Source organism: Pempheris klunzingeri, chromosome 2 (assembly GCF_042242105.1).
Source record: "Pempheris klunzingeri isolate RE-2024b chromosome 2, fPemKlu1.hap1, whole genome shotgun sequence".
In the NCBI taxonomy this organism is placed as follows: domain Eukaryota; kingdom Metazoa; phylum Chordata; class Actinopteri; order Acropomatiformes; family Pempheridae; genus Pempheris; species Pempheris klunzingeri.
The window spans coordinates 6,565,471-6,590,342 of NC_092013.1; the positions used below are offsets into that span (position 1 = coordinate 6,565,471).

At 40.8% G+C, this 24,872-nt stretch overlaps 1 protein-coding gene across 1 annotated transcript; it reads right to left on the reverse strand.

Moving 5' to 3' along the window:
* Positions 1-599: 599 nt before the first annotated feature.
* stx18 (syntaxin 18) lies at positions 600-20,041 on the reverse strand. Its single transcript, XM_070843172.1, has 11 exons — positions 19,854-20,041; positions 9,541-9,608; positions 7,357-7,472; positions 6,769-6,846; positions 6,521-6,587; positions 6,330-6,424; positions 4,210-4,301; positions 2,186-2,244; positions 1,613-1,682; positions 1,446-1,526; positions 600-1,311 (listed from the first exon to the last, which is right to left on the reverse strand). The coding sequence occupies exons 1-11, from the start codon at positions 20,004-20,006 to the stop codon at positions 1,216-1,218; spliced, it is 975 nt and encodes a 324-aa protein (XP_070699273.1). The 5' UTR covers positions 20,007-20,041; the 3' UTR covers positions 600-1,215.
* Positions 20,042-24,872: the final 4,831 nt, after the last annotated feature.

Sequence of the window (24,872 nt, forward strand, 5' to 3'; positions counted from 1 at the left end):
TACTAGACTTAGGTTGATGTAGTGGAACAATCTGACAGTAGTCGCTTGTCCTGTTGCTTTTTTCTGTATTTGTCATTTAACTTAAACTGTAACACAAATTATGTACCTTTTTCAAACAATGTAATGAATACCATCGAAGTGCATTTGCTACATAAAAATGTTAAATGAAAAACTGAAATAAAGTGCCCACATTTCACACCAACGTCCAAGTGCAGTCCATATATAAATAAGAGCATTCTCATGAGCTATTTGAAGAGGAAATCTTGTCAGTAATGCTCAAACTCCCTCCGTGCAGAAAATAAATAACAGTTCACAGCTCCAGTTCCCCTGAGTTGAGATCAAAGGAAATTTTCTAAGCGCTGTAATGCCTCAACAAGAATATAGGTTAATCCTAATAAACAGATTAGCGGAAATATCAGGGGACTGCGTGAATCAAACCTCCTGTCAACAGCTTCTTTAGCAGACATGAACTGAGTCGGACTGCGGCTCTCTGCTGCCCTTGATGTCGTCTGAAATCTTGACATGAACATGAAATGCATTTCTCCTGTAAAGCGATATCCTGAAGTAAAGAAAGAAGATGCAGAATGTATTTAAGAGTATTGCGCAGTTTTACTAGAGAGTGAGTGATGTGTCAGTACAGTTATGGTGTGATAGATATCAGACAAATTGTTCTGCTGCTCATAATTGCCTAGAAAGGAAAACATTCTCAGCATCTGACAGTGAAGTATAATTTGTATCATTGAGGCACACGAGTTTATTCAAATAGTCTACATGAGACAGCAAAGTCAATGTAATGTCAGTCAGCTCAACAGAAAACAGTAAGTCAGACAAGAATAGCTGCTGCCAATCAAATCATTATCACTGCTTTTAGTGGTGGAGAAAGACTGACTGTCCAACCGCACGCACACTTAAAGTGGACACAGTGCTGCACACAAAGCTCGCCTCCACAGAAGTGCTTTTAAACACTGAAGCTGCCTTGAAAGCGCTGGATAAATACTAATAGACAGTTGGCATCAGGGAAGAACGACCTGCTATCTCCACTTGAACACAGAATCATCACGAAGATTCACTTCACTGTTTGTTTGTTTTTTTTACTTCGTACACCAGGTCCAGTGTGGTAGACTGTCCGTTTAGTCTCAGTGCTGTCAATGCTTCTTTATGTGTCCTGGAGCCAGACGGTTTCTTGTTGTATAGAGTCCATGTTGGTTATTAGTGTTAGCTGTCGTACCAGTCCAAGAAGAGGAGAGAGAAAGAGCACATGACCAGGAAGAACAGGATCCAAACCCGGAAGCCAGCATTGTTTTTGATTGCCTTGTGACAGAAGTAAACAAAACGACATTTTACTGATCTGATTTATCAAAGGGACCCAAAGGAAAACATAAAATTACACATGAATAACACATGCAGAATAGATGGGCTGGTCGTTTCCATTTAGTGAATGTTACCTCTCGTATATCTTCATTGCCTTCTTTGACGTTTTCTGTAGCGCCGACGACCAGCTGATGAATACTGTCTATATCGGTTTCCTGTCACAGAAAGTGAGACGTAAATTCAGTTTATGTACAACTTCTCCTCACAATATAGGACATTTAAGAAAAGGGACTCAGCTCACTTGTTGCAGGACTTTCTCAGCGAAGATCTCCTGCAGTCGAGAGATCTCGACCACCTTCCCCTCAATTTGCCTGTCGCACACAGACAGAACGGATGACATATTGCATGAAAAGTAGTGTGCCCTGCATGTTTAAGTCCTTCCAGATGACATTAGTATTAAAGACGCAGGTATGGTGTTCGGTAATTTTCACCCCAGGAACATTTTGTGCCATCTGGTACAAACGTCTGATTTTCTTTGGCTGCCACGGTAACAATGTCATCTGCAAAAAACTATGACCTTGGGTCATTTTAATCTGGTCTGTATCAACATCTGGTATTCCACATAATTGTTGTCTTGCTCACCAGGCAATTCAGTCACTGGGGAGACGTGATTCAGTGCAGGAGGACGTGACATTGTCTAACACATTCACACAAGAGCGCCTCTGGACTATTCCAGTAAATAATTTTACTGTTCACATCACTGATTCACAACACTGGTGTGTGAACAGAATGAAATTACTGACATCCCCTGGTAAAAGCCACGTTGTTCAGACTTACTAAAAAGGGAAAGCAACGTGTGCCGAGCGAGACTCACCTCACTTCATCCACCAGGCTGCTCATCTCACTCACCAACCTCTGGTTCTCCTGCTCAAACTAGACAAAAACACACAATAATAAGACATCTTCATCATGCTGATGCAGATGTCAGACCTTAACTCAGTGTGACTAGTCGTATGGGAAATGCTGTATTGTCTGAACCACAAAGCCTCAAAGAGGTCTATCTAGCAAAACTCAAGTCTTCACTTCTGTTACACTTGAATGACTGCGAGTTATTCTTATAATGACAAATTCATAATAGCTCCAAAGTCCAAATTAGTCTGTTATTTGATAAAGTAAAGCAATGAGTGCAAGCTTCACTGAATCCCTCTGCATTTAGATGTTACATTCATGAGACACAGATCAATTATGCAATGGTGTGACATGCAGTGTTTCCCCAAGTGCTTCAGTGAGTAATTTTTATTTTCCGCCATCTGAAAATATTTAGCGCATCCACTGACACGAGAAGGGCTTTAGACGCATATTTGTACACAGTTGTAGATGTCGAATTATGTTAAGACAAGGGCATTACCCAGTACAGGGTTCAGAAAGTCACTCATCAACCCCCAGGGCGTTTGTTTAAAAAGTTCAGCAGGCAAATTCACAATTTAAAGCATTTATAGATGAAAAACTGAGTCAATAATCACAGAGAAAGATAAATATGTGTGGTTGATCAGCATAAATGCCAAAATCAGGAGACCAAACCTAAGCAGGGTATGCGGGGAACTTCCCCTCGAAAACTGTTTCAGAGACTGTTTTCCTGCCGTTTAGTGAATTTATGAGGTCAAAACTGTGGAGTTGAGAGGACGAGGGGTAAGTCGGCATTTAGAAATAGACTCTAAGGACAATCTGAAGGGTTGGCAAGGAGCTACATGTACAAACAGTAACATGGATTGAAAAGTAAATCAAGAAATGCATATTGTTTAAAGCCAGTGGATCCACTGGATCATTTTATCCAGAAAACAAACAAACTAGATTTTATTAAACTAGGAAGTCGGCCTAAAATGGAAGAGAGGGACAGAGTTCTTAAATGAACTATTTTGTTTGGATTTGTCATATTTTCCTTATTGATTATTTCAGAGGTGCTTTCACACACATATCTACTTATAAGATCACAAATGCAGTTCATCCTCTGACACCTTGGCTGCCAAATTAAGCTATTGACCATGACACACTATTGCAGCATAATGCTGTCATCAGACGATGGCCTGTCTGCTGGACTGTAATAAAGCTCTCATTTGCAGGCTGATTAGATGTCGGTGGAGTTAAACTGTCGCAAATATCCATCAAATCCATACCAGATAATTATTGTCCTTAAATGTTGAGAGTTGTATTTATAGAGACTATCAGCACACCGAGTTTGTCTTTCCCTCCTGACACTGGATGAATTAAACGATTAGATTAAGAAACAAATGGAAAATTAATGGACTGTTTAAATGAGTTGAATATAACATACTGTACTATATGCAAACGCAGAAAGAAAGTGCATCAATAGTATTAATAAAACCGAATGAATGCTTTCCTGTATTCAAAGTCAGATGAATGACACAAAACATTCAGATTCAAACCCCGGATCATTTTAAAGTTTTGAGTTTATGCACAGAGCTGAATTGTGGGAGCTGCACAGGATGTGAATCCCACTTGCGATACGGAGTTTGTCCATCCGTGTAGAGACTTCCCTGCATGAGATGCTTTCACTCTGGTGAGCTTTGTTGTTACTACTTAAAGCAGACACCAGCAGCGCATGGGCAGACAAGTTGTAAGCACAGTGTTATCAGCACGCACGGATGCACAGCGTGCCGCGGCGGATTCTGTGTGTTTGACTTATAATCCTCGCTCGGCCCCGCTTCTGGCTGCCTAAAGTAGAGATAGCAAATGTACTGCTTTGAAGTAATTTTTATACAGCAGCGCTGGTGCATGCATCTATACATCCATACATACATATGCGGCGACGCTGTTGAATGCACACAGGGGAAACACTGACATGAATAGTGAATGATGATGATGTCTGAGGTGCCACACCATCTGGATCTCCTCAGGAGAGAGCTCGTCCTCCACTCTGCCCTCCTCCCACAGGTTCACAGGGTTGCCCAGGACCTCTGATCCACTCCTCTCTGCAGGAAAGAATAAGTCTTCACTTATTGACCAACACTCATTCCATCATCATCATGTGTATCTAAATCACTCATGTAGTTGCTAAATCTCCCTTTGACAGGAAAAACCGAATCCAGTGTAGTTATTTAGATGAATTTATTTAGTTGATTATTCACTTTATATTTCACCGCCTCGGCCGTGAGAGCAGAGCAACAACGGCATTGTTGAAATGCTGAAGCACTGAGTGAGAGTAGATGTAATATAAATTGTAGGGGAGCTGTGATTAATAATTACCCTGAGACCATACTCTCCTCAAACCTTGGCTGTTCACTCTCAGTGGTGCTTGATGAAAATGACTTCTCCAAGCACAGAAATATTATTGATGCCTTGGAGGTTCAGTGGCAAGGTGACAATATTCAGTACAAAGATTATGCTGCCAAAGGTGAATGATGAGCCTTTTTATGTTGACTTTGTAGAGATGCTTAAAACTCCAGTTACCAAGTTTTCTCACACACACAATGTTAGTTGGAAACACACAATGCCAAAATCAGGCCCATCATATCCACTGATGATGCAGAAAAATTGGTCCATGCATTTGTCACTTCTAGGTTGGACTATTGTAACTCCTTACTATCAGGCTGCCCCAATAAGTCGTTAAAGACTCTCCAGTTGGTCCAGAACGCTGCTGCTCGTGTTCTGATGAGAACTAAAAGAAGAGACCACATTTCTCCTGTACTGGCTTCTCTTCATTGGCTTCCAGTAAAATCTAGAATAGAGTTTAAAATCCTTCTCCTTACCTACAAGGCTCTTAAGGGTCAGGCCCCATCATATCTTAAAGATCTTATAGTACCGTACTACCCCACTAGAGCACTGCGCTCCCAGAATGCAGGTCTACTGGTGGTTCCTAAAGTCTCCAAAAGTAGTTCAGGAGCCAGAGCTTTCAGCTATCAGGCTCCTCTCCTGTGGAATCTCCTTCCAGTTTGGGTTCGGGGGGCAGACACCCTCTCTACATTTAAGAGTAGACTAAAAACCTTCCTTTTTGACAAAGCATATATTTAAGGGCTGGATCAGGCCTTAGACCAGCCCCTAGTTATGCTGCTATAGGTTCAGACTGCCGGGGGACTCCTATGGTGCACTGAGCTCCTCTATTCTCTCTCCTCCTCTTCCTCTCCATCGTTATGTCTCATGTCAGTCAAATGTCTGCCTCTAACTTGCTATCTTCCCCGGAGCGTTTCTGTGCTTTCTCATCTCTCAGGTTCCTGTGGATCCTGTGGATCCTGGTCCTGGCCCTGCTGATGTGGTTCTCTGGTTCCTGCGGGTCCTGGTCCCGGTCCCGCTGATGTGGTTCTCTGGTTCCTGTGGATCCTGGTCCTGGTTCTGCTGATGTGGTTCCCTGGTTCGTATGGATCCTGGTCCTGGCCCCGCTGATGTGGTTCTCCACCAGCCAATGGATGTGCGTCTGTCCAAGGCTACAGCCTGTCCGTCCTTGGGAGCTGGATCTCTCCTTCACTGTGGTGCTCCCGGAGGTTTCTCTTTTCCCACTGGGTTTTTTGAGTTTTTCCTTCCCGAAGAAGGAGGGTCATAAAGGGCAGGTGATGCCTCGGACTGATCCATCGGACTGATCCACTGGCCTCATCGACTGCTGGACTCTTTATTAGATTGCTTGTTTGCTTACACTTGTTTATTTCAGTGAACTTTGTAAAGCACTATGAGACACTCTGTTGTGATATTGGGCTATACAAATAAAATTGAATTGAATTGAATTGAATTGAATGAAACCATTAGCAAATGTAATTGCAACTGAAAATTGACTGATGACTGTAGAAATGTAAAAAAAGAAGGGAAATACGTTTCTTTTTATATTTAAATAGTTACTGAGCATTTCTGTTAATAGTCCCATATTTTCTTGACCTGCACAGAATGTAAGGAAGCATGCACTTCACAGGGCACAGAAAAAGCTAAAATACCAAACCAGCAGTGGACCACGTACCAGCTTTTGTGCAATCACAGAAATTGAGTCCAGTGTCTCAGGGGACTCACTGACTTACCAGAACCACTTTCCTCCTTGACAGGCTTCTCCTCCGTCGGCTCCACATCCACCGTTTTCTCCACCCGGCTGTGATGTTCTGGGGCCAGTCTTGACCTGAAACCACAAAGGACCAGGTCATGTGGATCAGGGGTTTTAAAAAAAAAAATGCTGCAGTCAGAAAAGGAGATGCTGATTTTTATAAATACTCACAGCCTCTTCTTGTCCACCATTCTCTTGACTCTGATTGCTCTCTGCTCAGAGTACACCTTACACACTCCTTAAACACAATCAAGATATACATGATGTTACCACGCAGCCTTACTACCTCTACTACTACTGCTACTACTACTCCCTGAGTCAGTAAATGTCCCAAAGATAAACCAATGGATGCATACAAAACAGTCAATAGAGGACAAGGTATAAATACATGCTGTCTGAGCTGAGTAGCATGAGCTCACCTCTCAGATACGTTTCAATGAGGTCCAGCACAGCCCCTCTGTGCTCCTTTATCTGGGCTGATGTCACCTGCTTCTCCGCTAGGGTGACAGTAATAAAACATTAGCAACAACGGTGTATGCATTTATGTTGACATATTAAAGACTAACTCACTGGCTTCCTCTCAGCACCCTGTTGATGTTTTAAAAGCCAACACAGTACAGAACTCAAATCTGAGTTTAATATTATGTATCATGCAAGACAAAACTAGCATCACCTGAGAAGCACATTTCTAATAAGATTTGTTTAACTAGTTAATGTCCTGCACAGTAACATATCTGGAAGTCTGAGGAACAGTAAAATGTTAATAATGATAATAATAAATAAACTTTATTTATATAGCACTTTTTAAAATGACAGTTACAAAGTGCTTCTTTGGTCATAATAAAATATATAAACGAACAGCAGTAACAGCAATTAAAATACAATACGAAACAGAAACAGGGGCACGAAAAGGAAACAAAATTGCAAGACAAATAAAACCAATAGGAGTTGAGCAACAAGTAAAATAAAAACGCCAGCCTGTACAAGTGAGTAAAACGAACACACACCGTCATTGCGCAGCTGCTTGATGGCCTCAGAGCAGGTCCTCATGAAGATCTGAGCATCCTGGTCAATCTGGTCTCGTTCGTTGTCCGTCATGCGGGTAAGATCTGATGAAATGAGACTGCAAAACACACAAGAGTAAGTGTAAATATTTCGTGGGCGTTTCACTGATATCCAAACACACACTCTTTAGAGAACAGCTTTATTACAGGTGACCCAAACGCTGACACATGCCTTCCTCCTCCGTGTTACCCTCTACTTATCTCTGCATTCAGCATGACGTGCGGCCTATCCCACCATGCACTGGGCAGATGGCAGCAATTCATTGAACAAGCAACAAATGGGTGAGTTAAGGGTTTCCAATTCACCCGAGCTCATGCTGAGAGAAAACTGAAACAATCTGAGGAGACCTGCACAAACATAAGGGGAACATGTGAACTCCCACAGAATTGACCATATTTGTGACTCTAACATACTGACGACCCCTCCTGCTGTCAGGAGTGTAGATGAGATTTAATGTCTCCCTCTGGTGGACTTCTAGGACACAATGACTCTACTTAGATAAAACATAAATAGGAATAGTCATGATTTTATTCTTGGTGGATTTTTGATCGTTTCTATTGGAATTAGCTTGACTGGTTTTATCGCATCTATTTTTGCAAAAACTACCAGTAATAATGCACAACTTGAAATTAATACAGAATAAGACAAGAGCTGAAACAATTAGTCGACTGACAGAAAATCACTCTATTTAGATCGTTTACAGACATATTTCACAGCTGGAAAGATGGTCGTCTCATAAAACTGGGCTGCTTATACAGTTAAAAGGCGTAAATATTTTTGAAATTGGTGCCACATGACCAGAGAAAAAAAGAGAAAAACAGCTTTGGTATTCCCTTTTGCTCAAAAGACAACAACCAGAATGCACTGCACCGCTATCCTCACCAGCTGGTAGTCTTTCTCCTTCAGACACGGTAATTCCTCTGAACTGTATTCTTTCTTATACAAGTAGCCCCCGTATATCCAATTCTCACATTAAACTACGTTAATAGTTTTCTCACGGCGGGCACACAAAAAAAAAAGTAAAAGTACAATCTGTGGTTCAGGACTTTTGCTGGCAAATGAGCAGGGAGCAAGAACCGGAAAATTGGCAAAGTATGCCTTTATCTCTTCATCTGCTACACCTTTATATTGTTGGGTTTTGGACTGTTGGTTGTACAAAATAATTTATTTAAATACGTTAAATGGGCTGTGGAAAATTGAGGTGGTCACTTTTTTCTGACACCTTACAGAGAAAATAATCCACAGATGAATTAATGATGAACTATTTGTAGCAGCCTTTAAATAAAACAAACAGTGATGCAGCACAAAGTCCCACTTTATCATACTTGTGGTAACCTAGAGGAGTTTTAGTTTGTTTGAGATACAGTCATAACAAGTTAGAAAATTAATTCTATTTGATCCAAGGACACCATCACTCAGGCTTTTACATTAACCTTAGCTATGCTCGGTCTTAAATCATGACCTGCAACATTAATTCTATAAACTTTTAAACTGAGTTCAGTATAATCTGCGGTCCATAATTATTCTGTCAGGCAAAGTGTGGAGGAAAAAGGGAGTTGATAAGAAAATTGGTAGACAGGAACGGCTAATGCCAAGGCTGAAGTAGATGAGACTTGCATGCATACCACTGATGGCTTCTTGATGGATTTTTCCCACCACTGAATACTGCTGAACTCCACCCATTGACATCTCTAATGTTTAGTTAATGTGTTCTGTTGAGGCTTTATCAACAAACCTAACAAAGCATAGGGCTATTCCACACACCCAAACCTACAAAACACAGAGGGGGCCTTGAAGGGAGGAAGGTCTGGATTAGTCCCTGGGCGTGATTTGTTCTTCACTTGGTTGCAGCTCAATTATTCCAGGCAATTAGACTGGAGCCTGCCGCTGCAGACCACCCTACTCGCTGCTGACCTTGTGCCAGCAGACAGCCCCTACAGCACACACATGCACGCTGGAGACATATTTGATGGTTCCTTCAAGTAGCCCTGACTCCTGACCTCTTCTGAATTTTGTCAGAATCAAAGTGTTCGTCAGCTCTCCGGCCTCCCCTGCGGCCTTGAAGGGTTTTTGCCGCTGCTGTTGTTGATTGTGGTGGATTACTGCGACTGTTTGGAAAGGCTTACCTCCCGGCGCTCACATAATCTTTCCTGTGTTGTAGCAGAAAGTCTTTGAGCTTGGTGATGTTTGTGATCTGCCAAGATAAAGTGAAAAGAAGCATTATTTGACTGCATTACCTTCATGTCAATGACTCTCCCTAAAATGCTTTGCATGAGTTGCTTCCTTCAAAAATGTCAACACGGCTTAAGGAAGAGTTTTCAGACGTGTACCAGGAAACTATTTTCTCTCAGCTACATTTAGACAGAGCCAGAGTAAATGTATAATTTTGTGTTTATTGGATGTGACAGCCAACCAATGTCTGTCTATCTCTGTGAATTCTCAATATTTGCTTTTGACAATTCATCAAGTCTGGGACATACAAAAATCAAACCTGCAATTTCCTCGTCAAACAGCTCTCACAAATAAAACCATGAGCGGTTGCATACAGAGCACTGACAGAGCGATCTCTAATAAGCTTTAAATTCACGATCTGTTACTATTTATCGCCGAGAAAATGTCCAAGTGTATGTGTGCACAGGCAAACCAGAGGAAACTTGGTTCAATCCAATATTTGCTCCTGTAATTCGGTCAAATATTAAAAAGACCAAATTGCTTCCCTGTCCACAGAGCTCTGCTGGCAGCATACAAGTGGGTGTGAATACGCACACAGCAGGCTCTGTTAGATCCAGAAGAAGACAGAACTCAGACAAGCTCAGGATTGAAAAATGACACAATGAGTTTGACTGTGACAGCGACCCCAGAGCGTGGGAGATTATTTTGATAGCATAACGACGCTGTCTTCGACCTTCAGCTTTCTCACTCTAACAACCTCAATTATCAAATTGCCTTGGCCGTAAGAGGTAACCCGGCACCAGCCGTCTAATAATGTCTCTAAACATTCATTCCTAGCGTCACGGTGACCTGAAGCAGTGTTTTATTTGAGCTGACATTTGAAAAATGACAAGTTTTTCCATTGCAGAAAGAAGGTGTCAAGATAAACAGAGCCGAGTAATTTGTTAGAAACCTAGAACTCCTTCTCTGGTTCAGACGGTAATTCAGTGACGTGTGACACTGCTGTGGGGCACTAACTCAGGCAGGGGCTGTTAGGGCAAGCTGACCCCTGTAATAATACAATTATTTGAGGTCAAGAGTTAATTGTTGTTCAGTGCAGCTGAGCTTAGGGGGGGGGGGTCAGGGGAGAAGAGAACCTTTCTTATGGTTCAAAGTCTTTCAAAACATTGACCGTGTTGTCGCGTCTCAGTGAATGAAGACGAAGCTTTGAAGAGAGATTGGCAGGATTTTCAAAACTGCAGCCATAAAACCTCCAATGATTCAGCTGCTTTTTATAATGTGTTGGGTGATCTTGATGGTTGGAAAGACTGGGCTATCTTTTTTTCCCCAGCCATTTCAATTTGGATCTCACAGTCCAGAGAAATAACAAATTTGTTGCAGGGTTTTTCATTCAAAAATTTTGTTTGTTTTACTGAGTGTAAGTTGTTAGATGTGGCGTCTTAGTTTGTGCTTCATTTGTGCTTCGTTTCATCCGACACTGGTAACTATATCTCACCACCAAAATGAAACACTCAAGGATGATATCAAGTATTTAATGTCGTCGAGAGTTAAAACTATCATTTTGATATATTAATTAGTCAATCAAACAAAAAATAATCTGCAACATTTTGATGTTTAGAGCCAAAAGGCAAACAAAATCAATGGCTCTAGCCCCTCAAATGTGAACATTTTCTGGGTTTCTTTTTCTTTGTCTGCTACTGATATTTTTGGCATTCGTCAAGACATCTTATGGCTTTGAGCTCTGGGAACTTACGATGGCCATTTTTTGCTATTTTCTAACTTTTTTATTAACAATTAATCAATTAAAATACACAATGATTTGTAGATTAAAGGACAAGGAAAATAGCTGTTTTCCATAACCTTGTGAAACTCATGTCAGTGGAGCCCAAATCTTTTCCAGACCCTTGAGAGCTGAAGATGTGGCATGATTATCTTTATGTGATCCCATTAAGCCTCTGACTCCACTACCTCAAGTTAAACCAGCTCTGGTGGTAAAACTGTTATTCATAGCCGTGCAAACCACTGTGGAAGCACGTTTTTGAATTTCAGTGATTCTCAGTTTTCTGGACTATCCGTGGCCGGCCACAAAGTGGAAAATATAACATCTAACATGGCATGACCAATTTATCTTTCACTATAAACTATATTTTCTGCTTGCAATTAGCACTTGGCCTCAGCCTTTGATTTATTTACAAACCATATTTGCCTGCAGAGCTCTGTCCACGGCACTGCAGCCTTTTGACCAGCAGGCAGTGCTAAATCCACAGTATTAAAACCTGTCCACACAGACAACAGACGAGGAGGAAGTGTGTGTGTGTGTGTGTGTGTGTGTGTGTGTGTGTGTGTTGTAGGGGTGCCGGGGAGTGTCAAGACTGCTGCTCTGGGGGTTGAGCTGTCTCCTGTGTGTATACATTGGAGCTCAGATTCCCAGCACAACCTCAAGGGTTTGCAGGGGGTCAGAGGGATCAATTGCTCTTGTAACTTAAGACCCTAAAGAGCAAGTAATTCCTCAACAATGAGGAAGGGGGTGGCCTTGTGCATGTGGCTCACCGTATACATGTGTGTGTGTAGCAATATGCAAGTGTGTGCGCGCGTATATGTGCAACCGCCATAGGTGTGTGTGTGTGTGTGTGTGTGTGTGTGTGTGTGGCAGAGCTCACAGCGCAGGCAGAAGGAGACAGTCTGCCGGGCTACATCTAATCTCGTCATCATCAAAGACCCCCACTTTACCTCCTCACTTTCTCCTTCCCCCAGCTTCCCTCCAGCCCCGATTGAGCCCAAACAAACCATCAGGGGGGATTATTATGAGGAAGAAAAGAGAAAAGGCTTAGCTGGCAGATTTCTAAAGAGCTTGGATGGCTCTTTGTTTTGTTAAATCCAGGTAACTGACAGAATTTGATGATGACCGCCCTGCTTTGGTTTAAGTCCCTGTGTGTCCTGACCGAGGGCGATCTGTACTGACGCCGTGCTGGGTTGTGTTTAGGTATGTGGGCTTGATACAGAGAGGATGCTTCGGCGGAGAAGACTCTGCCGCATGTTGATTTTATTATGATGTTTATGTCTGACTCTCTAATGGGTTCAGTTCTGTCTTTGTGTCTATTCACAGCTACAGCGCATCAGTCAGGCGTATAAACAAACAAAACGTACCATCAAAGGAAACAGATTATTTATGAACAGAGTCTTTGACCTTTTTAGTACGATGAGTTGTATTAATGCGCTCTGATTTTTACTGGATAATGCATTTAGATTTAAAGCCGCTGTAAAATATCAACTTAAAAAAACCAAAACACTGGAGACATTGTTTGTTGTACAGAGTATAAAGCTGAGAAAAATACATAAGTGCCACTGTGCTGCAAAACTCTCTATATCCTCTCCTGTTTACAGCGAAGTGAAAGTGTTTAAGAAGCACCTTTGTCAATCACAATCTGAGATCTAGCTGGAGTTTGCTCACATCACCACTAAGACAGGTTGTCTTTTTTTTAAAAGTCTGTTTTGGGCAAAATTCAGTGGAAACTACACTGCAGCATTTTGAAGCAACTAAAGCACGCTTCAGCAATCAATTTCACCAGAAACAGATGCATTGGCCGGGGCTGTCACGTTTAACTCACGGAAAACACTGACACCACAGTCAACAAAATAAATGAATAAAAACAGAGGTGATGTTGAAGGGCATGTGTGACTCCAAGTGACCATCAGAGACTATGAATTGCCATCTGTGATAGTCCTGTTTATGATTCCTGCTTTATATTTCTAAAACATGTCTTAAGAGTCACGTTTTTCTGTTAAACAGGTAAAATAACAGGCTGCCTCTCTCCCTACTCAGTGTTTCTGTTTCAGTAGTATTGAGTCAGATTCACCAGAGCCTGGTTGTATTACCATTGCGACTCACAACAAGCCTCGCTTCCTCTTTCAAAGTGTGAAATCCATAATTGCACTGGGAACATGCCTTCTGGAGCTTTGCCAACGAATCATCGCCCACATTGTTTTTGATTTCTGTCATTTGAACTGTGTGTGCATTCAAGTGAGTGGCGTGTTTCAGGACGGCAGTTTGAGCTCCGCTTTACCTCCTTGGACCAAAGTAAAGATAAAAAATTATTACATGCTTTAAATATGCTAAACAATAAATATGGGTATTGTGGTAATATGGAAAACGTCAAAAGTGGAAACTGGCAGATATGTAACTGCTATTTTCCCCTGTCTCTGCCATTTACTATCAAATTTAATTCACGATAATGAGCAAAACATCTGATGCTAGCTATTCTTTAATAAAACATTTTGTGTCCCACAAAATTTAATACATCTGCCGTGACTTATGATCTGACAAAGACGAGAACGGAAAAAACAGGATGCATGGCAATCCTGGTGATCTCATTTCATCTTGTGGAGTATAAAATGTGTAAGAAATTATGTGTAAACAAGTGACAACTTTCCTTCTCTATATCAAAGGTGGTAAAGTGCTGAATTTGTGAGGGAACTTCTGAAAAGGAAAACACCTTTTCTGTGGTGATTCTGCATTTCAAATTTGGTTTTAAAAAGTGATGGTTCGCACTGAAGACAAACCACTGCTCTAAACCACCATTTCTAATATCAACCACATCTGACAGTGTGTGATTGATTAATAGAATGAAGCCATATCAATCAAGGAATAAAGACAGAACATTTCAACTGTGTGGCTGACAAATTCTAACCTCACCGTAATACTCAGGTCTCATTAAAATCATGTAAACAAGACCTATAGAGCCTCTGGGGGAGCAACCGGAGTAACTCAGCCCACCTTTGAAAAAAAGATCTTTTTCTGTTGACCTTTGCCTTAAACAAAAGGTCGTCATTCATCTATAGTAGCTGAATGAAAATGAAAAGTAAACAATGTGTTTACTGTTGGTTAAACAGCATTATCTGCTTTAGTTTCACTGATGCATTCAATATCAACGTGAAAAAAAATGACACTTGATAATTACTGCCCCATGTCTTATTGCACCAACGTCTTAATCTAAGAAAAAAAGAACACTCTCTCCTCTCGAGCTGTCAGAGGACACATCTGTTGTAGTTTCATGGTGTTTTGGAGTGTCAGGGTCAAGTATGCAGCCTGCTGTCATCTGTATTTGTAGTATTTCAGTGATTGTAAATCACAAAAGCTAAGATGGTCTAATGACAAAGCTTGACAACATTCTTCAAAAGCGTCCACAGCTGCTACTTCAGTTCTGCTCCATGTTTAAGTGTTTAAAATGAGCCTTGTCGATTGAGCTCAACATTACTTGTGCTCTGCTTAAACCATTTAGTTTGCAGAGTATCTGGTGTCCATCTCGCGATTTCAAGTTTGACGTCTGTAAATCTACGTTTCACCACTTTTTCCTCTTTTATTTTCCTTTTCATGAATCATGCGAAAACATTTTGTTGCACGCAGTGAAACAAAATCAAGATTGTGCTCGGGCCTGACAGCAGATGCCTCAAAATTCAATTTGCCTGGCTTTCATGGGAAAACAGTGCACAGATTAGGCCAACTGGTAAAGAGACCATTTAGCAGCACGTTCATCTTAGACTGATCCCTGCAAATCACTTCCCCATGGCTGAAGCTGTGACTGAGTAAAGTCTCGGCTTCGACAGCTGTATGTGAGCATGTTTTTACATGTGTGCCAACATAGTTTGAGACCTGGTGAGTGCAGAGATGAAAGAGGGAACGTTTTTAAGTGTCTGGGGTTGGAAAGATTATTCCACTCAGTCGTGTTTTTGTAAATAATGTTACATAAATGTAAAGATTGCAAACTTCTATACAATTTACATTTTTCAGATATTTATCTGATGTGAACTTTTTCAATATCCAAATATGTACATTTTAGCTACAGTACATCACAGGCTTTGTGCTTTCACTATAAAAGTCTGAACTTGAACCAACAATTACTTACATTTCAGGAAGACACTTGACAAATAATTTAAGACAAAAAGGTAGAATTCCGCGTTTGTGCACTTAATTACCTAAATGGTGAGTGACAACTCTTAAATGTCACTGCTGTATACCATCTGCTGCTGTGGCTGTACACCATCTGCCCGACATGACGTGTCAAACACACAAGAGCTGCAAAATATTAGTCCTGTTTCCTGTATCTGAATGACAGCACCAATAGAATCGTAAAAATCATCCGACAAACAATTTCAAAGTCTGGTCTCTTTGAAATTTGCCCTTTACTGATTTAACATATCCCAGTGCAATGCATTTGGAAGATATTTTACTTTCATGTTCTTAATGTGACATTATTTGGGCTGATATATTGTGCAGAATATCCCCCCAAAAAACAACTTTGATGAAATTTCAAGTGCTTAAAAAAACATTTTGGACTTTGAAACTTGATCACCACTAACAGAAAGTTTGAGTAAACCAGACTCTTACAATTCAAACTGTTTTGAGAAAACATGAGCAGACTATGTCAGTGTAAAAGTTATCATAAGGAAGAGCACCCCCCCCTCAAACAGCACAACATACCTTTAAGTGCTGGCTGATGGCCACACTTTTAAAGGTTTCTAAGAAAACACTGTGAGAAGGAGCCAATTTTGGAATACAAATACTAAAAGCACAGTGGGGAGCCAAGCGCTATTTTCTACACACAATTTACCAATTTTAAAGTGACCTCCTCCATTTAAACTCGAGAAGGGCAGCATGCTGCGGAGAGACGTGAGGTGAGCGGTGAAATGGAGATCACAGTGCCCCAAACCGACCCCTATGAGGTAAAAGATTCCCCTGACCAAACCCCACCCTGTAAACACTGGCCCTCTTATTAGCCCATCAAGCCTTTTTTTGCACTGCCTTGAAAGAAACTACATTTCCTTTCTCTGTGAGCTGCTTTTTGAGTGGGAGAAAGCCTCATAGGACCACTGTGTATTTGTCAACTTTGATGTTTTCTTTCTATTTTTGTGAAGCTTCAGTGGGAACTTGGAGAGTTATGCATGTCTTGAAGGGCACCCACATCTGTTGTGCATTAGGTGCCGGCCGTCAACATTGTTACTGGGGACCTAATTTAATATGTTCTCTGTTTTGATCTTCCACCTTTAATCACTGGCTCTTGGGAGGATCGGCTTTCCCCGAGAAATTGTTCGAGAGCCGAAAGAAAATGTTATTGCAGCATGTTTATGGAATCATACATGTGAAGAGGAGACTTGCACAAAAAACGCTGCCTATGTCAGGGTGTACAGAGAAGAATGGATAGCTGAGTTGTGGGTGAAAACCGCAAAATAACTGTAAGCAGTCAGGACATTCCATACTCGCAATTTCAATTTCTACAAAAGCTGCTTCACTGAGATGGTTTGAGATTATATCTGCAGCGAGAGGGAGACAGCGGTAGGGGGGAGGAGAGCAGAGGGCAGGCACCACAGGATAGGTTTGGGTTTCTTTGAATCAGCACCACTTGCTTTTATTAAACCACCATTTCTAATATCAATGTAACAGAACATAACAAAAACCTGGTTGTGCGGAGCTGCTGTGACCGGGCTCATATTTGCCTCAGACTGATGGTTGGAGACATCAGGTACAACTTAAAGTCCTGACTCCCCTCGGGAAACGTAAAGTGGTTCTTCAAGGTGCCTTTGAAGAGGTTTGTGTTCATGATATTCATGCCAGGCCAAAGACTTCTGGCTGTATAGGCAACACTCGTGACATGAAGTGAAGCCTTTTAGCTGCCAATGATCCACCTCCCGCTGCCAACCATTGACGATGTCTCCATAGCTCAATGGAAGAATGAAATCTGAAATGTTTTGTGAAGTTTTCTGATGATAATTTTCCTAATTATACGCCAATGTTGCCCTTCCTGCCAACTTTTTAAGGTCAGCCTCCCATGACAAGAGGTTCAAACAACTTATTTTCACCAATAGATTTAAGGCTATGTGAAATTTTCCTACAGTTAAATCAGGATTATGACACAGAGGTCTTTCAACAGATGCAATGAAATCAAAATTTCCTAGCTGACAATGTAATTACAACCTTAAGTTGAACACTTGTCTAAGATTGAACTCCTTTTTTAATTTGCTGAGGGCATTATGAGAAAATTTCCTATGACTAAAATTAGGAGGATGCTTCACTATTTTTACAAGTATTGTTTTGGCTTCTGCAGCCATAAGTGTAGGTCACATTGGACAATGTTCTGGGTCAGTTCAAAGCCCAGAATCCAGGCCCGTCAGCGTTGGGGGAGGAGCGGCACTTGGACCTGACAGTTGGCGCAAAATTTGGGCTCAAAGCTGCTGAGTCTGGCCAACTGGCCCAATGTGATTCTTTTTTTCCCAAACAACTTCACTTTTGTCTTCCCAGATCTCCGCAGAGCAGTCATTTACTCTGAACAGCCCACACTGGGAAGAATTTGAAAATTCCTGTAGTCTGACTGTGGTTCAAGTAAAAACGGTGGCTATGTGCTGTGTTATTTCAGTAATCTTTATTTCTTTGTGTACAATAGATGACATTTTGGAAGTGATTTATCTTCAGAAGGAAGTAGACTGATTTAAGTTAAATGACTGTAATGTTCTTTGCTGTCTTTAGTCCATATTTATTGATGTCAACTCGAAAATAATAAATAATAACTGCTGGCTATCCTATGTTCACCTCTTTCTAGAATATAATGGTCAAGAAGGTGTGTCAAAAAGCAGGCTAGCAGGGAACAGAGGCAGAGGACACAGCCTTGTCTGAGACACACAATTTAGTTTGAACTATTATTTGAACTACTGAACTATTAATATTATCATTATCATTATTTAACAACATCAAAGCATCCATGCTTTGTGAGTGAGTTAGAGAGGGTCTATACAAGCAGCACTGCTCACAAAAGATGAGCAACACATGAATCACTGGTCTGTTGACCAATTAAGAGCAAAACTTGCATCAAAGATGTATAAATATGAATAAACTGACATGGCCACCACTCACAGAGCACTAACCATAGCACACAAACCCTCCCCCATCCTCTCTGGTTGCAGATACAGACAATGATCTACAAAAAACACACTTTGAGAAGTGTCTGTGCCCTCAGCTATAAAGGCTTTAAGTAGCCTCAGTTTACTGTAACAGACTTGTGTTGTTGTAGTGTTTTCTGCTGCTTATACCTTGTTTTGAATGTTATTTATTTAACCTATTTCCTCTATGGAGGACAAAAAAAGAATGTATCTGAATCTGAAATGAGTGCCAAAGGGGTACACATTAGATCAAGGGGAGTTTTTCCTTGCCACTGTTGCCTAATGCTTATGCTTGCTCATGTGGGGATTCTTGAATCATTCATTTTGCTAGCGACATGTGCACCTTGACGGCAGAGTGTATTAAAAGCAGACATAACGATCCAGCCTCACTGGTAAGAACGATGCAGTGAAAGACGGATAAAGAAAGGCTGTTGTGTTGGTAACGGCTCTGTGGGAAGCTACTTTGTTTTGAGTATAATGACTGACGCATCCTGTGAGCTGCAACATTTAATTTAGGCTTCAAGAAAACCAGGACATTACTAATACAGTTAAAAGAAAAGTTTTTGAGGAGTGGTAAATAACTAACATAATCACAGGAGGAAAACAAAACGCTGACTCACTGAGCAGCATGATTATGGTTTCTGGTTGGAATGAGTGCCCTCATGATTATTAAAGTTTACATAATCAAGACCATAAGGTTAATAATTCTCCTGTATAAAGATGTGAAATTATTTCTTTAGCACAAATAGGATCATAGAAATCTGAAATATATTTGCTGTCCCTCACAAGGCCACCACAGGTTAAAATAACTGCTTTATGGATTTTAGTACTAATGTGGTGAGGTGCCTTGATTTGTAAGATAGTTCACTTACTAGTTTCTTATAAAACACACATTGTTGCCTGGTTATCAACAATGTATCGACTCATTTTCTATAAAATTTACTATACCATCATTCAAAACAACATACAGATTGTACTGGATGATTCAATCGATATTGCCCACTCTTAACTAACTATTTAACTCATGCTGCGTCCAGTAAAGTTGTATGATGAATCACATAACTTGTGCACAGCTGAGAGAGGCCTTGCTAACCATGAACAGCTGGTGCACACTGCACTAAACTCTACACCCTTTAGTTTAAGTTTGACAGGACCCAGCATGCCGGAGAATTGCGTAACTTTCTGTACACATTTCCTAAGCTTACTGCTGCTTCTACAATACAATATGAGCGACAGTGTGTGCGGGAACAGTGCAGAGTTTAGCTGTCATGTCATGGTCAGTCGGTGTGTGTCGATGCTAGCCCTGCTAGCATAAAGTTAGCTTGAGGAAAACACTCACCACTTCTTTCGCCTTCGGAGAGAAGCCACTCTTTGGTCTGCTCCTCTTGAAAATGTCATCTTTGGTAGAGTCAAAGCCGATTCCTATGGCCTTGTTCCTGGTTTTCACCGTCTTGACGCTGGCTTTGAAAAGCAGAGTTATATCCACAGCCATGTCTGTGCTGCGGCGGAGCTGTAAACAAACGGACACGTCACCAAGTGACGACGTCATCATCCTGCGACGCAGTGAATTTTCCCTGAGACGGAGAAGAAAGCCTTACATTTCACCTTAAGGTTTTATCAGCAATTATTTATTATAGCGGGCACTGTACCTCACAGTGTTTACACCCTGCACGCGTCTGTCCTGCTCTCAAGTTAGTCTTCACCTTAATTGAGTTACAGGTAGCAAAAATCTTAAAATTTCAAAAACCTCTTAAATATAATAACTTAAGTTTAAAGAGACTTAAGTGGAAGGCTTTACCTTTCAGTAGCCTAATATAATTGTGTTTAATGGTGTAATTGAATTTAGTTATGTTGAATTTTCTGTACAGTGTGCATGTGTTTTGCCTTAATAGATGATCATGTAATCAATCTGTGTGTCTCTCCCTCTTTCAGGAAAAAAAAAAATGCCCCTACAACTTACAGAAGGGATGTCCAGCAGCAGGAAGCGAAGACCCAACTGGACAGACCAGGAGTGTCTTCTTCTTGCTCAGTTAATGCAGGAGAGGAAAAGCATAATCAGAGGGAAGTGCAGCTCTGGAGTTTCAATACAGGATAAAAGACAAGCCTGGGAGGAAATAGCCCATGCCATCAATACTGCCTTCCCACAGATCCAGCGTACAGTTTCTGACTGTAACAAAAAGTGGGAAAACCTGCTGGCAAAGTCAAGGGAGGAGATCAAAAGACAGAAAAGGCAAGCGGCCACAGGTGAAGAAAATCTGCAATAAAAAGTCTTATAATTAGTATAATTAAATTTTACAATCTCTAGGACCTTGAGGGTGGATGTGGGGGTGGCTGCAGAAAAACACTTTGGATTGAAAGAAAAAATAAGAAAATCCATATCACTGTTTCTAATGAAATTATTGTATTGCATTTATTATTAATATTACTTATTAATATCGTGATTTTTCACAGGCCTGTGCCTTGAACAGCTCAGTACTGTGACTCAAGGAGTGATTTCTGTGATGAACCTCTCAGACATGCTGCAAAGGGATAGAGAAGACTCTTCAGAGTTGGTGGACACTCAACAAAACAGGTATTACATTTTTTTATTTAGCTTCTCTCGTGAGCGTACCGACTGCGACTGTATCAAGGGTAATTCTGTACAGTTATTTATTGAAATGCATGTCTGCAATTGGGGTCTTTTGTTTTTGTAATTTGGACGAACTGACCCGTAAGGATGAAATGCAAATTGTTATCTGACATATTCATAAACAAGCTTTATTTTTCAGCTGTGATCAAGACGGAAGTGACCATCCAATAGATGAAAGATTCATGAACAATCATCCTCTGACAGAGCTTGAGCTCCCTACATATCCAGATCCTTCCACTTCTCCTGCAGAGCAAAAAATGTCTGGTTTTACTAACATCCCCAAACCACTGGCAGTGCACTTTAGCTCTCCACATGCTGCTGGCTTTACTGCTTCTGTGGAACAACTACACTCTTCCTGCTCCTCTTCTCCACCCTCGGCGCACTGCACAACTCTGCAAGAGCGAATGGATTTGGAAATGTGCGTGCTGAGAAGACAAGAAGCCGTCCTCAGGCTGCAAGAGGAGTATTACACACTGAAAATTAAGCTGATGAGAAAGCAAATGGAAGAGCCACTTCTGAAGGACTGAAGTAGTTGTAGAGAACAACCTGTGGGTTGCACCTGTGAACTGTGATTTCCTGTGACGTGACCATTCAAGTGAACGTAAATTTAAGTCGTGTTATTATTTGTTTGTGTTAAGACTGTAATCTGTAATGTTTTTTTTTTTTGTATAGTCAAGTGTAGAGAAACACTAGAAACAACAGGTTTAATTTAGTGACAGCTTGTGCCCGAAACACTATATGGTGCAAATAAATCTTCATGGAAGCGAAATCTGGTGTGCTGGTGTGTGTGTTTACACACTTTGTTTGATTCAATATTCTACCATCAAGAAATATTAATCAGGTTTTATGAGGTCTCGCCAGTTCACCATGAGTGTGTAATGCATGCAGTGGCTCCAGTTCCTGTTTCCTAGTGAGATAACATGATCCCTCAATGGCTTCCCACCTGCAACAAGGTGAATTGTGTTCATTGCAATGCAGGACCAAGCTGGAGGGCCTGTTGCTGGGAACTGAACTTGGCTTCACCAACACTGTGCTGAAGTTTGATCAGGTAGGAAGTTACACGCTGCAGCTTTGATTATAGTCTCTAATCACTAGAACTCCTAATGACACTAAAGGTGTGTTTTTGAGAGACTGATTTAATGTTGTTACTCTCTGGTGCCTCTGTTCGATTACACGCCCACAATGTCCCCCTGAGAACACACCAGATTTATTAGATTATTTTGGGGTTTACTGCTGGCCTTATGGCAGGACAGTAAAGGTAACCAACATGATACAGACGATATGGACCATGTGACATTTTGGGTTGTTTCCTATACTTTTTCAGTGCATTCACAGCCTGTCACTCCTGTGACAGACTGAAGCAGCAAGACACTCTGGTCTCCACTGTCTGCCTGCTAGCTTGTATTGTCATCTGAATGATGAAAAGTTTGTGGGTTTGTCAGCGTCTTCAGTATTTTATTGTTTGCGTGGGCATATCTGTCTACGCTCAGCACTGTCGTCTGGACCACACATCCATACTGCTAGACTTTAAAACATCACTGTCGTGCATGAAAACCTGAAATACTGTTTGGTGTTCTACTTAATTATACTCATTACTGGATTCTTTGTACTGTACTGTAATTGCTGCAATAGGGAGCTTGTCGTTGCAGTTTCTTTGCTCTTATACACTTAATAAAGTGTCATTAAGGTGCATTTTAAGTTTAAAAAAGCTTGTCCGGTGCACGTAAATGTTAAGATTGTCAAGTAAGTTCTGTCATCAGATAGATTTCTGCTTTTCTTGTGTGTGACAGTGAAAATGAGGGAATTCATCATGTTTGGTGACTCACATTTCCTTGTTACCACTTCAGAGTCTCACAATGAACGATGGATAAATCACTGCACTGTAGTAAAAAATGAAAACCATAATGACATATTGCATTTGTTTTCAGCTGCAACTTTTTGACCGATCCAGGGGGAAATCTTGGTCCCGTGTAAATCATTTGCTGCTTCGAATCCATATATTGTTGTGGACTGAAAACAATAATTAGATTGTGATGATAGCTGACAGTCATTGTCACACAATAATTAGGGAATAGTTTGTTCTTATGAGTACAAAGAGAACAAACGACACATTAAAAAGAGTGCACATGAAACTGAAATATTTTCCCAGGTGGAAACAATGTGCCATATAACTGTGGAATTGCAACTATTCTCAAACTCTTGGAAATAAAATGTATCCCTTACAGGAAGTCTAGGCCTTTAGTTTAGCAGCGAGTTCCAACTCATCTATGTAGTTTTACACTGTGAGAAATTCAGTTTATTTGCTGATTCATGCCATTTACTCCAAAGTGCGAATTTAGAAGCTGCAAATGTTTGACATATACCAATATACATTTTTATGAAAATTTAACTTGGTCACGCCAATGTAAGTAAAGCTAAAATAATGTCCTCCTGTCTAGACAAATGTAGTAATTTGTGCGTAATATTTCTCATAAATCCGTTTATTTGTAAGTGACTGAGGTTGGCACCCAGATGTAAGCAGTGGGGCCCAGAGTGTTGAATAAAAGTCTGTTATTTGCTGTGTGGTTTGCTCATTTCCTTTGTTAGTGTTGTGCCAGACTGTGTTACAACCGAGTGCTGTGACTGTCTCTCCCTTTCTGCCGCCTCAGCACTAACTTCTCGTCATTTTTTTTTTTTTCATTCACTCTTTTAGCTTTGGCTGTGGAGAGAGTGCAGCTTTTCAAGGGCCAAGGTTACGGGCACAGATACCTAATGTGTTGATGTAAGGAGACTAACGGAGCATTAAAGTTTCCTAACTTTTATCTCACCACAGGATAAGACACACTAATTGAGCTTGCTGCGAGCATGTACTGCAGTGGGCCAGAGCGGAAAAAAGGATGACAGGCTGCTACTTCGACAGCTGATTTTATCTAAATATGTTTCATAGAGTCGCAGTTTGTGTCTTCATGAATCTCCTCTCACATCAAGCTTACGCTCCTATACAGTATCTGTTTGGTCTGATGTATCATCCCAGCCCTTTTAGATTAGCTCAACTCCTTCATCTGCACCTCTCAAACACGTTCTCATGAAAGTGGATGTTCTTTAACACTGTTCATTATACAGAACCGGATAGCATTAAAATACAATATATTTTCATACAACCCACAAATGACCATTTATCCTTTACTTTACAATTTCCACTAATTTTCAGGTTTTGCTCACAAACCATTTCTGTTTATCCATCACTTTTAAATATTTCAGCTGTTTATTTACTAGTCAGAGCTGTTTTCAAGCTATTTCGGCTTCTCTGCTTGCTTTCACACACTCTCTATTGCAACACTTAATGCTTATGTGGCAGCTTACTGGTTACTGTAAATTACAATTTGTAATCCTGTTTGGTTGTTTATTTCCCTCTTTAACTCAAACATGTGGATGTTTTTCTTTTAAAATCAAATCATAGTTTCCATTTTTCACTTGAGTTCAGTTGAGTTAGGTGAGATTTCCATACCCTCTAACAACCCACTTAGGTATTGGTACCCTGGTTAGGAACTGGTTTCTTGAACTTCACTCATAGTTGCTTTGTTGTCAAGCAGAGAGAATTGTCTGCCCTTTGACCTTCATACTTTGGTTTAGTTTGTTTGGAAACTGCATCTATTCATTTATTGTAAAATGCAAACATGCTGATAAAGTAGAGAACTGTTGATACCCTAAAAAATGAACTGTACAGTACAACAGACTAAGCATTCCTTA

Coding starts and splice junctions, on each gene's coding strand:
- stx18 (XM_070843172.1), bottom strand. CDS start 20,006: ATGGCTGTGGATATAACTCTGCTTTTCAAAGCCAGCGTCAAGACGGTG. Junction 1,683..2,185: donor AGCCTGGTGGATGAAGTGAG/GTGAGTCTCGCT, acceptor TGTGTGCGACAG/GCAAATTGAGGGGAAGGTGG. Junction 1,527..1,612: donor CTGAGAAAGTCCTGCAACAA/GTGAGCTGAGTC, acceptor TTTCTGTGACAG/GAAACCGATATAGACAGTAT.